The sequence below is a fragment of the Eublepharis macularius genome, unplaced genomic scaffold (genome assembly GCF_028583425.1).
Source record: "Eublepharis macularius isolate TG4126 unplaced genomic scaffold, MPM_Emac_v1.0 Eublepharis_32, whole genome shotgun sequence".
Classification (NCBI taxonomy): domain Eukaryota; kingdom Metazoa; phylum Chordata; class Lepidosauria; order Squamata; family Eublepharidae; genus Eublepharis; species Eublepharis macularius.
The window spans coordinates 36,624-51,714 of NW_026559734.1; the positions used below are offsets into that span (position 1 = coordinate 36,624).

A 15,091-nucleotide genomic window follows, 5' to 3' on the forward strand; every position below is an offset into this window, starting at 1 on the left:
TTCCATGGGTAGTGTAAACTATCCAAAATAAGCAACTACTTGCAAACATGCAAACTAAGTATAACTTATACCAGCTGTGTCAGATTTCCTTCTTCTAGCAGAATTTTAATTCTGTGTTGCCTTTGTGCAGAATTCTGATTTTTTATTTTAAGACTCAGACATGCACAGCACTAGATGTTATGCCCATTGCCTAAATCAGTAAAAAAAAATAAATAGCCTGCACAATGAGTCAGTTTCGTCCTGACTTTCACAATTCTACATTTGGGGCTCACCTGTCCATCTGAACAATTATTGCTTGAAGATGCAGAACAGGAGAATGCTGGGGACAGAACAGACAAAATATTGCGACATATGGCTTTTTCTTAAAGTCCTTCAAGTTCTGTTCGCCTTTTGAGAGCTACACTATATTACATTAATTTTTATATTAAGTGGCCCACAATAGCATTAACAGTGTCAGTTCAATATAGCTTGGTTTTGAGGACATATATTAAAAGGTAGTAAAAAAACTCTGGACACCAATTAATAATTAATACCCCCTTCCAAGATAGCCTTAATATTCTCATTCTACACTTACTCCTAGATGTTAACTTACCTAGACACTTCTAGGGATGTCACAGACTGCACAGCAAACAAGGTTGACAAGTGAACATATGGTTTCAACAGCTGGAATCACTTGTGAGCTGAACCTCTGATCTCCTTGCCTCACCACTGTCTAACTCACATCTCAGCTGCTCTGTAGCTTTAGTGGTGGTGTGACATTTTCTTCTGGCTTGTGGGCACTTTTCAATATTCTCAATAGGTGAATCTGAATCTCCTCCAGGGTCATGGGCAGTTGGATCAAGTAATTAAATGATTCTGGGCAGTGGGAACTATGACTCCCATAAAACTGTGCAAAAATGTACATTTGCAAAATAACCTCAACGACACAAACTTATATAAGCATCAAACAGTAAGACTTTAAGAAAAAACATGATACAGTGTTTATAATCATAGACACACTGATATATTTATTTAAATGGTTGTCCAGCGGAGTGCAGTGACAACAGGTTGGGGAGAAATTAGGACTCCCATTGCATTGCGTGAAAAAGCACATGCAAGAAATACTGTCAATTACAATGTACTGTACTGTCTCAGTACATGGGAAGTAACTTGCCTAACAGGCTAGAGCTGTTCAAAAACAGCTGAACTGCTCAACCAAAAAAATCAGCTCTCTGCTTGCAAACAGAATATGACCTGAACTTGCAGGTGTTTGAGCACCCTTACAGCACAATCCTGAGGCCCACTGACAAATCACTGCATCATAAAGATGTGAGGAGAATGCAGGGTGGGACCCCAAGAGCCATGCTCCTGTCCCAGAATGATGTTCCCCAGAGTGGAATGATGGCCTGTGGAACCAGAGAAACTGCTCCAGGGGCTGTCATCTCATCTCTTGCACCAGATTCCTGAAGTCCATCCCTGCCTCTGCAAACAACAAAAGGGAGGGTGGTCTGGCCTCACAGGGGAGGAGCCCAGAGATCCCAGGATGTTGCTCCAGATTCCCATCCTGGCATCAACCTCACTCCCTGCATGCAATGGTCTTCTGCCTGCCTTCTTAAATGCCGGCAGCGCTGTCAGAGAATGAGAGTCCTCTGTGGCGCCCACCCCCCAGACACACATGGGCAACACTCAGTCTTGTCCTTCTGCAGTGAATCAGAGGGGGGATAGGGGGCGGGAAGCTGGCTGCGACTGGAACCTCCAAGGTGCTCCACAGAAAGGCATGGAGCCACCTGGAGCCTCTTCAGGGCCACCTCATCTGTCCCAGCCCAGAGCCAGAGACCATTTGCTAGGAACTGTGAAAGGGCAGCCCTATGGGGAAGTGTGGGGAGGGGGGAGCTGCTGTCAGGCTCAGGCATGTAAACAGGCAGACAGGGAGTTGTTTTTCGACACAGACTTCATTGAACTGCCAAAAATGAAGAGGATATCTGGATATGTGTTGGCAACTTCCCTCAGTTGGGTAGGGAGCTGTCCCTCTTTGTGAAACAGAGCTAGGAGAGGCATTCCTCATGTTACTTTCTCAGGAGCAGGGCTGACTCGCTGGCTGCCCAGGGAACCACTCCTGTGGCTGGCTCAGATGGCAGTCAAGGGGGATTACTGGGGACTGCAACATCTGTACTTCTTGGTCTCCTTGACAGGTCATGACCAGCCTGAAAGGAAAACACACACACATGTGGCGAGGGTCCTGGTCTCATGCAGGCCACGGCTGAGTCTGCCATGTCCTGGGAGGGTGTCTGTGGCCAGGGGCAGCAATGGCAGCTACATCATCACAGATGCTGCAAGCAACCAAACAAGGGATGCCTATTGGGCAAGAAAGTGCTCCTTGTCCATATCTGGCTGTTCCATTCCTGTGAGAGGCTGTCCTGATCCTGTGAGGGAGACAGTCACCCACCATCATGGGGGAGTTAGGAAAGCAAGCACCCAGTCACCCTGACCTGCAGCTGCACTCTCTCCTCTGCCTGGGGGGAGTCTGGCCAAGGGAGTCTGAATGGAGCTCTGATGTGGGCTGCTGGAAGCCCCCCCCCACAGCTGTGTTGAGCATAGCTCCCTGGGTGCCCACCTCTGTGGCAGACATGGGCCGTGCTGGGGTCATGGGCAGGGGCCACACCCTCCCAGCGAGCCTCAAACACAGAGGCTGGTGTTTGTGGGGCATGGGCAAGGGGAAAGGGGAGGCTGATGTGACTGAGCAAGCTGGGGCAGCCACCTCCTAGCTCCTTCTTTCTTGTCAGTGCACCCTCGGCCCTCCCCAAGCCAGGACTCATGAGTCGGGTAAACCTGCAAGGGAACTTTGGATGTAGTTGTTAGTCAGACATTCTGGACTTAGCTCTCTTCCCTTGTGTGAATGCAAAGTACTTCCCAAATGCTAAGTTCTCCCAACACACTCTTGCCCCACCACTACAAGCACCTTCTCCCGCCTCATGTTCTAAGCCCCCACAACAGGGGACTCTCAGGCAGAGTCTCCGGCCACCTCCCTACTTACCTGGGGTAATGGCTGCACCAGCCAGAGGTTATGTAGGGTGCCCAAAGAGCAGATTGGCTGCATGGGAGGGGGATCAGCCACCGCACAGGCACAAGCAGATTGGTTCCCATGGTAGTCAGCATCCTATGCTCTGCCAGGCCATTTGGGCAGGGCTGGGTATGAGGGGAATGAGTTTTCCTGTACAATGGCTGCCTACGGGCTATGCTGCCATTTTTCACAGGATAATTTTTTGCCACTGCTGGGGGTGTGGCCATGCCTGAAATGGCTTAGGGAGCCAACTTACATCCTGCCTGCCTGGGCGCCAGTGCAGGGACTTACACCCCACTTACACCTGTGCTCAGCCACTGCAGTTGGGCATTGGTGAAGGGCTGGTGTGGAGGGGTAGGGCAGAGCAGCGCTGCAACCAGGCACCATTTGGGGGGGGGGAGTTACGCTGGTGTAAGTTGTAGTCGGCTCCTTGAGCGCTTTTGGCACCCCCCCCCCCCACTCAGGATTGAGTTGCTTATCATCTAAGGTTTGTGAAGTCCTTCTGTTGCAATACATAATTTAGAGATCTGCCTCAAATATCCAAAGGTGCCCAAAGGTGAGGACAAATCTTGTTAAATGTGTGGAGCACAGCCTATTCATTATTATATATCATTGTTCTACCTGTAAACTGCAGCCATGCTATATGCCAAAACAGGCCAAGAGACTGGGCTGGAAGGGGTACCTGCAAACAATAAGTAAGGCCTGTGCATGGCAGGTAGAAAGCGGTACCCTTTACTGGGGATGGGGAGAGGGGGACAGAGCAAGAGAGGCAAGGCCATGACCGTGACACAATATATGTATGTCATTTCAGAAACAAAGTAGACATTTTTATTTCCTGACTCGTAAGATTGCATGTTTAGGATTGGATAGTCAGCATGTTGGAGCCTGAATTACAAGTTGATATCAAGTGCAGAGAAACCATGTTTGGATGCTAGCAAGAGGAGACCCAAGGTTTTCCGTAAAAATCTGTTTTGTTTGTTTTAAAAAGAACTGTGCCTCTTCCTCCAACAACACAAGAGTTTGCAATATATGCTTTTCTTCACGATGCCAGCAAAAGTTAGCAGCAGAGAACAGAATACAGGTACAAGCCCACAGCTGACAGCAGCTGGCAGATGCACTTTACAGAAGTCCGTAGCTTGTCATGGTCTCAAAGGGGAGCAAAGAAGGAAGGGCCTTCTTTCTCCTTGGTTGCTGTTTGCCAGTGCAGCCTCTTCCTACCCATCATACCCCCTCCCCATCAGTCTCTGAAAACTGGTCTCCAAGCCTACTTCCATCCTCAATAAGATCCTTTAAACTGTGAGTTCCAGGTACTTGGGGTTCAGTAAGACGCACATCAAATGCATATCTAAGTTCAAATACAATCTATCTGTAATGCATTGCTATGAAATTTTGGATGAACATCAAAAATGCTAATTCCCAAATACATCAGGTTTTGTATTCGGCTAGATGCAACTTCAAGTGTGCATTCTATTGAAAGCATACAGCTTACAACTGGAATACACAAAGTATCATGTCAAAAAGCATCTTTCCCCCGTAACACACAGTGAATGTAAGAAGCCAGCCTGCACAGCTCATACTAGTTCCTCACTAACCCAATAGAAGCCAGTGCAGGCTGGAAAGTGTTTGGACTCCAGGTAATGGTAATGCCAAAACATTATTGCTGATCCCAAAACAGTCTAAAACGAGCCCTGAGAACGGAGGGTGGCTGACTGTTGTCAATCACCCAGGCTAGAAGAGGAAGTTGCCAACTCAGCATCCCAGGGGATTGTAAACTAGTTACCCCGGTGGAGATGAGCAATTTGTGAAGGTTATAAAAAAATAATGCGCCTGGGTAGCCTAGTTAGATGTTGTCTGAGCAGAAAATGATTGCTGTCAACACATCTGGAATCAAGCTGTCTTTGCATGCGGAGAGTCACAGAAACAAGCTAAGCAAGGAATGTCAGCTTTGTTTGCTAAAGTAGTCAATGAACCTTTTCTGGGTTTTCATTTCTCACATGAAGATTTTTGAACAAAATACCACTAATGTATATTTTTTTAAAGACTTCTAGGCTCCAGATCAATTTATATTATGCAACATGGCCCTGGCCTCATCTCCTTCCCCCAGCTCCATACATCAGAACTCACGCTTGCAACTGCTCTTTGGTTTACTCCCAGGGATAGCTTCAGTGTAGCTGATATATCCAGGCAGACATTGACACCAGAATCCCCCTGGATAGTTCTTGCAACTGGCACCTTCACTGCAAGGCTTAGTGGCACACTCATCAATATCTGCAAAAGAAAAAAAGAACAAAAACTATCATAAGAGCAGGAAATTTGAAAAGAGCAAGGGACAACAAAACATCTCTGAGGATACAAAGTTTTGCTTTGAAGAATGGATGACTGTGAGGATGAGGTAAGAAGATATAAATAAAGCCGCGTGGATGAATTATATCCGATTTTCTTCAAGACATTTTGTATAATGTGACATTTTGATGCTGCTGCCATTAATTGATGTCATGTACTCAACATGGATTGCAACCAGACAAACTGCTTATACTAAATCACCCTTCACATGTGTGTGTGTGAGAGAGTATGAGAGACAGAGAGATGTTTCTCCAACAGGGAGGGCTTAAAATGATAGAGTCAGCATTATGTGGTATGTTATCAGTAACTTAGACAAAATAATGAAATATATAGTAGTATATGACACACAGGTGATGATGCAAGTGACAAGTCAGAGTTTTCCAGTCTCATCTAGCAGGGGAAATGTCACATGCATGCACAAGGATTTCTTACTGCATGCACGTAAGATAACAGTTTGTATCCTAAGTTGCCATTCTGCAGCACAGCAGTAGGTCCTCTAACGGAAGGGCTTTTCCTTCCACTGAGGAGGACAGAGATTTTTTGCCAATTCCCACCTCCTGCTGCAGACTCCCAGTTTACCCCCGTACACTATTTCTTCAGGTCCACTAATGCACCACGGGAGGCTGGGCAGAAGGCTGCAGTGAGAAGGGAAGAGGCAGGGAAATTCTCCTTGCATAACTCTGCTGGTGCTGCTTAGAATCCAGACCACAAGTGTTTGCAAAGCCCTGTATGTGCAAGCTTTCATACACACAGCAGAGCCTCCCTATGCCCAGAAGAGCCACTGGATGGGGCCCTTGACTTTGGACTGGAATTTAACAGAGTAGGAGCCATAAGGAGCACCATTAGGATTTAATTTGAACCTAAATTGCACATCTAAGCCTTTACCGGAACTCAGATTAATTTCAGAGACGACTTTTAAATATTATACAATTAACTTGTAAAGATAACGACAACTTAATAATGCTTAACAGATTATGAATTAATAACTGCAATAAATCCTATATTTAATCATACAGTAATCTGGAACAACATGGGGTTGAAAGGCAACATCCACACAGAGATCTGCAATTTCTTCTCTTTCTCGCTGGCCCACTTCCCAGAATTTTAGCATGCTGCGAAAGGAAGGCTCAAGGGTGTGGCTAAGCAAGCTCTTTGCCTTCTGAAAGGAACGCACAAGTAGGAAGCTTCAACAGGCTGTGACACTGACCCCAAGATGTCCTGCTGTCATATGACTAGCTGGAGAAGCTGACTGAAAGGCAGTTTGCTTCATCACTTCGGCAACTTCCTGAAATTGGTTGCTAATCTGTACATTTGGCAAATGACAAAATTCACTCTGTGATTTCCTCAGATGCCTTTCCTTTTCCTCGCATGTAAAGAACAACCTGTCCTGCAATGTCAGTTCACCCAGAGCCAGCTCTTTACCAAAACAGTCACAGAATGCCTCTGCCAGCCAAGCTACAGATGGCTGCTTTCAGGTGCTCCGTGAAGGTCTGCTTTCTGAGCAAATGACTTACTCTTTCAGCACACCATGAGTGGACAACAAAGATGTGTATCTAAAGTCTTCCGCTGCCGTTTCCTCTAAAGAGTGTCTTTAGAAATGGAAATGCTCATAGGTTCATGGCTATATTAACCTCTAAAAGTTATTTAAATCTGAATTTAAACTACTAGCAAAATCTCTTGGCTCCTCAAAAAGCAAGTTCTTTGCCTCTACAACTTCCATCTACAACAAACAGCAACTCACATGCACACTTCTGTTCTAACAGCAGCATTGTCATCTCCACGGCCAGTCTACTAGCAACCTCACTTTTGCCAGCCAGTATATGCATGGGGATCTGTTCAATTCATCATAGCATGGCTCTCTTCCATTACAAATTCCAAAGCAATGCCATCCACAATACAGCTAGGGGGACCCATCAAGCGATTGCTTCCAGCATTGTATCTAGTCCCTGATGAATCTTTGCCCAAATATTTCGATGAAGAATCAACTAATTACTGTGTTACTAGAGTAGGTTGATACCGGTGAACGTAAACGGGAAAGAACTCTGGTATTCTTGTCACTCAAAAGAAAATAGAGCTTGGATCTAAGAAGTAAGGTGGATGACTGTAAAGATGGAGCAGGAGGCTGGGACATTCAGAAGCAATACTGTATGTAATCATGCAGCCGCATGCAAGCCTGCACAGTCTGTGACTCTTCAGTTCAGGCACAACTCACCAGCCCTCCTCTTGGGACTAATGAGGGTGCTGAAGTCCAGTTTTGTTTCAGTGACAGACTAGTGGACATTTTTTGTTGCCTTCCAGGGGCTGTAAACATGATCAATTGCCTAGTAGGCCAGTATCCCTGGCCTTCATTTGGTTGAGTTGATCACAAGCTGTGCAGGCCTACTTTATGTGAACCCAGAAATAATCAAAAGCTATCAGATGATCACTTATCTGCATCTGCCTGAAGAATGATAATTGCACAGTCACATGTGGATGCCAGGATGAAAGACAGATCCAGAGGAGTTAGCCATGTTAGTCTGTAGCAGCAAAACAGAAAAGAGTCCAGTGGCACCTTTAAGACTAACCAACTTTACTGTAGCATACGGTAGCAGTTCTCTTTGTCAGAAGAGAACTGTGATTCTGGAAAGCTTATGCTGCAGTAAAGTTGGTTAGTCTTAAAGGTGCCACTGGACTCTTTTCTAGGATGAAAGACAGAAATGGTTGGACAAAGAGGGGAAGATGGTGCAGGAGAGGACAGCCCCTAAGAGAAATATGGGCCCTGGAAAACCAGGGCCCATTAAGGTTTACATAAAGACCATGTTCTTTGCAAGAAGTGAATGCAACTGGATTATTCTGTCATGTGCGAACCTTTTACCTCCACAAAATATGCAACGGTGTATATAAATATATACAAACAATTGATATGAAAACAAGTTGATGATTACACGTGTGTGTGTGTGTTATGTGCTGTCAAGTCACCTCTGACCTATGGCGACCTCCAAAATGTCCTATCATTAACAGACTTGCTCAGATCCTGCAAAGTGGAGGACGTGGCTTCCTTTATTGAGTCAAGCCGTCTCGTTTTAGGTCTTCCTCCTTCCCTGCTGCCTTCCACTTTTCCTAGCATTATTGACTTTTCCAGAGAATCTTGTTTCTCATGATGTGACCAAGGTACGATAGCCTTAGTCTTGCCATTTCCACTTCTAGGGAGAATTCAGGCTTGATTTGATCTAGTACCCACGTATTTGTCTTTTTGGCTGTCCATGGTATCCTCAAAACTCTCCTCCAGCACCACATATAAAATCAAAATAAATAGGGTTCTTGTATCTCATAGATTCATGCACAAATTCATTACAGTTATATGTGACCTAGGCTTTAACTCAAATACACTGATCCTCTATGTAAAATCATGTTTAGAATCAGTATTATATTCCATATGAGTACTGATTAAGTTGATTCACTGAATTTATAAATACTTACCTTGCCCTTTGTTCAGAAATCTCAGATAAGCTTTATAGGGGAATCCAGGAAATCTTATGATTAGGTACTGACTATATGTATTGCTTGAAAAATATACTCTCATCATGTGCTCTCAAATCATTTGCTGGTCACAAAAAAATAAGTTCCCTTTGCAACACTAGAAAACTGCAGTACTGACATAATTGAAGAGATTTCATTATCCATGCACTGTTTTGACTGATTAAGAAAGAAACGTGTTCCCATTGGGCTGTACCTTTGCATATCTTTCTATCGTCCTTTGAGCTCTTCCCAAATCCCGGCTTGCATTTACACAGGTAATCCCCTATTGTGTTGATGCAACTTCCATTGGGTTCACAGATGGAGGCATTTTGCTGGCACTCGTCAATGTCTGTAATGATAAAGTTGCTTCCAGCCCCCAGATGACACAAGAGAACCTACTCCAACCTAGGGCATCCCTTATTACAACAAAGAAAAAATGTGCTAGCAGCCGTGAGAAGATAAGCCATTCCAATTCCAAGAATGAAAAAAATCTACAATTGAGTCATGCAAAGAAGCGTGCTGTGAAGCATTCCCACGAGGTGGCTAGAGGCGACAAGAAGACAATCCATCCAGTTAAAAGGCTAGAATGAACAGCACATGCTGAAAACAACAGATTTTGCTGGTGGTTCCCATTTGGAACAAGTGGAGGACTCCGCAACTTAGAAGTAAAAACAGGCAAGAGAAAAAGCACCAAGTCTTAGTTTTTCAGTGAACTGTTCAGCTTCAGCCAGAGCAGCTACAAGTACATGAACTGAAGGCAAAGCTGGAGCAGTTCACCACCACTGGATGGTTGCAAGCTAACCATGAGAGGGCTCTGACAGAGAAATTGCCCAGCGATAGTGACATGTCCGCCCTCTCTGAATGATAATTGCTGCTTTTGGTACCGCCTTGTGCAAAAGCAGAAAGAACGGATGGCAACAAACTCCAGGGCATCGGAAGGAACCCTTAGAGGGCAACATGGGTGTCGTGACTGCAGTGACTGACCAGGGCATCTTGCTCTCGTGTATGCAAGCTTACCTCTGCAACACAGAGAGCCAGAATGTTACTGTTCTTTAATGAAAGATGTAATCGCAGTTAATCCAAAGGAGGCTTCATCGCGGGCTATTTTCCTTACTATCCATTATTTTAATTCTTTGGATTCTACCGTGCAGAGTAATACTTCATCCCCTTTTTGAATCTCATTACTGGCTTGGAGAATTTCATAAGAGCAGCACGGAGTTTTCAAAGGCCTACAATAACTATTTATACCCCACTTCTCCTCCCCATTGGGGACCCAAAGCAGCTCAAAGCATTTTCCTCTCCTCCATCTCATGCTTTCAGCTTTTCATCCAGGGAGTTACACGTTAGGCTCAGGATATGGGACTGGCCCAGAGTCACCCTGCAAGCTTCGATGGCGGCAGGGTGGCACAGTCCCAGCGACTGAGAGGTGCCTGGACGGAAGTGCAAACAGACATAAAGAACGGGCAGCAGATGGGATACTGCTGATCTTCTGTATCGTTTTTAAAAAGGTGAAATGGCTTTGCTTATGGGGGAAAGGTTGGGGGGAAATCCAGAAAGGTTAAGTAAAACAGTGTTTTACAGATTTTTATTTTCAAAAACAAGGACCTAGGAATGCTCCAATGCTTACACTGTACACAGCAATTTTTTAAAATAAAATAAAATTTCAAAATAGAATTCACAGTATCCAGTACTTGATTCTGAAAGTATGATAGAAATATGTGTTTTTAAAAAAATGTGAACTCTGCACAACAAATCAGAATCAAATACACGTCTGTTGTGCTAACAATGGATCAGGCCTATACAACAAAGGAATCTGGAGGAAGTTTTCACCACCAAAAATATTCCACTGCTCTGAAATGTGAACCCAGGAAACACACAGCAAACCCTGACACTATAAACAAAAAGTGAAGAAAACAATGCAGAAAGGAAACAGTGAGACTGATCCCAGGGGATGCAGTCAGAGGATTTTTGTTTCAGTGTTCGAAATGTAAAAGAACAATTCTGATTTCATCTACTGACTGCTCTAGCTTGTTAGTGAAGACTCGCTTTACACTCTGTTTCACAGCAATTTATATGACGGGTGGTGGAGACAGCTTCGTATTTTCAATATTGTTTCACACAATAGCACTACAAACTGAAGGCAGTCTGTGGAATTAAAATGCAATGGTTTACAAATTATTTTCATCCTAATATTGTCCTGTGTAACTTCTTTGCCACTGGTAGCAGAGATGGTCAATAGCTTACATTCCACTTCATGCAGCTGTTTTGGAAACTGAAGATTCACCACCTAGTTTGTGAGATGACCAAGCCTCCGTGTAGAAAGTTACCTTCCTCCACTTGCAATCCATCCTGCCTGAAAAGAGTTGGGAAATCCCCGTCTGTGCTATAGTAAGTATTGCCAGACTGGAGAGAACTGTAGCAGAGGCACAAGTATTCATGCAGTGCCATGCCTGGAGTGAGCATGCAATGCCTCAAGCAAAACAAGGACCCAGAATTCTTACCATTGCATATGACCACACTGGCATTCTTGAAGTCTTTCTGGAATCCTGCTTTGCAATGGCAGGTGTAGCTCCCAGGGGTGTTCACACACTCAGTGTTATTTCCACATTTGTTACGCTCTTGGCACTCATCAATATCTGCAATATACGATAATCCACTTTGCAATCTGGCTGTTAATGCCTCTTGCATAACTGAACAATGGAATCTCAGGAACTAAGGATCTGAGAAAGAGCTCATGAAAATTCTGATTCTGCATCTCCACTGGGACAATGAACTCTCTGAACGGACTTCTCAAACACAGAGGGGTTTCTAGTGTGGCATATGGCACACCTCTTATTGCATGGCATACAAAGTATTGAGACATATCCACAGTTTGGAAAGAGATGCCCGTGGGGGGTGGGTGGGAATCACCTTTAGCCTCCCCTCCTCCTCAGCAAACTCCCAGTATAACAACGACGACGACAACATTCGATTTATATACCGCCCTTCAGGACAACTTAATGCCCACTCAGAGTGGTTTACAAAGCATGTCATTATTATCCCCACAACAAACACCCTGTGAGGTGAGTAGGGCTGAGAGAGCTCCAAAGAGCTGTGACTAGCCCAAGGTCACCCAGCTGGCTTCAAGTGGAGGAGGGGGGAATAAAACCCGGCTCTCCAGCTTAGAGTCTCGCGCTCTTAACCTCTACACCAAACTGATTCAAAAGTAGTTTCCAGCACCCAAGAGTGCAGTTGTAACTTTTCTTGGTGTTAGACTGCAGGCCTCCGTGTGAGAAACAGGGAGGATCTTCTTTGCATGCAGAAGGCCCCAGGTTCAATTCCTGACATTTCCAGCTACAAAGATTAGGAAGTTGGTGATGTGAAAGTGTTCTGCCTGAGACCGTGAGGAGCAGCTGCCAGTCAGAAACGAAAATACTTACACTGACAGATCAAGGGTCTGACGTAGTACAAGATACCTGTATGTACAGCCTCCTGCCATGTGTTACAATTCCTTCTGCCGTTAGACTAACGGTCTCTTGATGTTTTGCGTCTAACTTCCTTTGCTGCTATATTGGTCTTTCCCCAGTAGGGAGTTCCCAGGTTCCTCTTCCCATTGGGCTGTTTTGTTCCTCTCTATAAGGAATTCATAGCTTGTTGCCTTGTGTTTGCAGCCTTCCTTGCATGCTTGTTTTTCGAAGGTTTTTTATTGGTCACTATTGTTTCTTCTTCTGTAAAATAGCCTATCTTTGTTTGCATAGCAGATGAATTGATTTTTCAGAAGTTTGAAACAAATATTGCAAATCAAAATGACTGCCTACTAGATGGTCTTCAAAGCATTTTCTCCAAGTTGTGGTCCGCAGCAGGTGCTCTATGCTCAATTCACTCTTCTGGTTTATCGCCATTTCCCACCTCTCCTTCTCTTACTGTTCTTAAGCTTTTGAAGCTGTGGAATTACTTAGAGCACAAGTAGACAAGGTGAAGATCATGAGTCTTAGCCTAACTATAAGACGCAAATTAAGTGCTCAAGTAGTCTCATTTTGCCTGTAGTCTATGCAAACAAAGCAAAGAGGGTTTCTTCCTTTAGCCTCTATCAGTTTTGCTATTTGAGACTACTTCTTTGTTCTACATTTTAAAAGGAACATGTTTTTTAAAAATGCAAAGAGCAGAGTGAGACAGCCAGATCTGATTGTGAAAAACGAGTGGACTTCAAGGGTTAAATCCCCCCTTCTCCGCACAGCCCTGAGGCAGAACAAGGCTGCATATACCTGCAGTTTGCATTCTATAAATGGATCAAGGTACATGTTCTTAAGTGTCATATGTTCAAGCCTCAAACTGTTACACATAATATAGGCCCAATGTCTGCTTCTTTTGAGAACTTTAGATAAATCCTTGACAATGGACTAATTTTTAAACTTCTGGATATAGAAGGTATGTATGTCCTGTTGGGAGCAATCCTAAACTGGTGTGCTTGGGAGTGACTCCTTTTTTTCCTTTTTCTTTTTTTACAAGGGAGCTTATTCCCAGGAGTCTATTCTTATGGTTGTTGCTGTTGTTATCTATCAGCCCAGCAGGAAAGGTAACTATTGGAACAGTAATAACTTGACTCTTTTTTCAGGGTTTTGAATAAATGTGCTGCTGTATTTGTAATATTATTAGAAGTGAAATGGATGTAGTATGCTAATACGCATATCTGGGAAAAGTATAAACAGCTACCCTACAAAACATATGAGCATTAACACAGAAGCTTTGCAGCTGGTTGACACCTGAAGATATTTCAGTCCAGTGGTAAATCATTGAATAGAAAGTACCAGGGCTTTTTTTCAGCAGGAACGTGGTGGAACAGAGTTCCGGAACCTCTTGAAAATGGTCACATGGCCGGTGGCCCCACCCCCTGATCTCCAGACAGAGGGCAGTTTAGATTGCCCTCTGCGCCGCCGAGCAGCGCGGAGTGCAATCTAAACTGCTCTCTGTCTGGAGATCAGGGGGCGGGGCCACTGGCCATGTGACCATTTTCTCCGAGGTCAACCCACTGAGTTACACCACCTCTTTTCCCAGAAAAAAAGCCCTGGAAAGTACCATTTGACATGTACTCCAGAACTGATTGGAATCACAGCTAATAGTCAGATAAACCAGCAATACAGGTAGATTACAGCCCCATACAAGTTGAACTTTTTAAAAGAACAAAATGTAACTTTGGACAATTGAGATTAAACTATTTCATGTTGCTAAATTATACCATTATGAAACTTGTAGGTCTCATTGAAGGTTCATAACAAATGTAATAAAAATGATATTCCAGAATCAGGGAAGGTGCTTGACTCCTGGTGGGATGCAAAAATAGTTGTGATTCCCAAGAAGGGAAATTCCTATCTCTATAGGCCTGTTTTGCCTCTGAATAAACAAGCCCTTTACCATTATTCTGGATGACAGATTTAAAAAGCTTTTGCATAAGCATACACATCATGATCAAATAAGATTTTTGAACAATAGGTAAAGGATATTTTTCAGAATTGCATTTTATAAAAAACAAAGCTTCTGGCTCAAAAAAAGTTATTATTATTCTTAGACAGTAAAAAAAAGCAATTGACAATGTAAGGTTAGAATTTTTCTGGAGGTCTTAATGATATTTAATGGGGTGGGGGATCAGTTTGTCCACTAATGACATATTGCTGACTGTAGCAGAACCTGTAAAATCTCTGAAAAGAGGTCATTGAGACTACATGCATATTTAGCTGGATATAAAGTAAATTAGGAAAAAACAGAGATTCTGGGCTTTTCTGCATGCTCAGCTTATTCCTAGTTTTCTTAGCAGTCGATTCACAAGCATTGAAATCAGTTTGGGCCTGGTTCTACATGTCTGCCCTCTTTCTGCATTTTTACAGTTCTGGAGTTGGTTTATTTTCTTCCTCACGTGGTTTTAAAAAATTAAGATTTTCAACTGAGGGTGCTGTTGTCACTGGGAGTGTTCACAGCACTCCCTTTTTTGTTATGTTGCACATGCAAATTATTGCTATAAGGGCTGGATTTTAAAAAACAAAAGCATAAATGAACACACTGCCTGTATTTGCATGGGGAAGCCTAAAAGAGAGCAGCACCACTGCCCATTTCTAATCCCCCTTTGGTCCAAACTGGAGTGCCCTACACAAGCTGGCCAACCAAGAGCAAGGAGGCAGAGGCTGGTACCAGTGAGGAAAACAGACTTCTGTGGGGACAAAGCACGGAGCAGTAGCG

At 44.0% G+C, this 15,091-nt stretch overlaps 1 protein-coding gene across 2 annotated transcripts in view; it reads right to left on the reverse strand.

The window, feature by feature from the left end:
* LOC129346927 (adhesion G protein-coupled receptor E5-like) overlaps positions 1-15,091 on the reverse strand; it is a 69,724-nt gene that overhangs the window by 18,542 nt on the left and 36,091 nt on the right. The window contains exons 5-8 of one of the 2 annotated variants that reach the window (XM_055004002.1): positions 11,383-11,517; positions 9,096-9,230; positions 5,165-5,308; positions 273-319 (exon numbers count right to left, since the gene is read on the reverse strand). In XM_055004002.1, coding sequence (XP_054859977.1) covers positions 273-319; positions 5,165-5,308; positions 9,096-9,230; positions 11,383-11,517 — 461 coding nt within the window. The remainder of the gene's footprint in view (positions 1-272; positions 320-5,164; positions 5,309-9,095; positions 9,231-11,382; positions 11,518-15,091) is intronic. The other variant, XM_055004003.1, reaches the window with a different exon arrangement.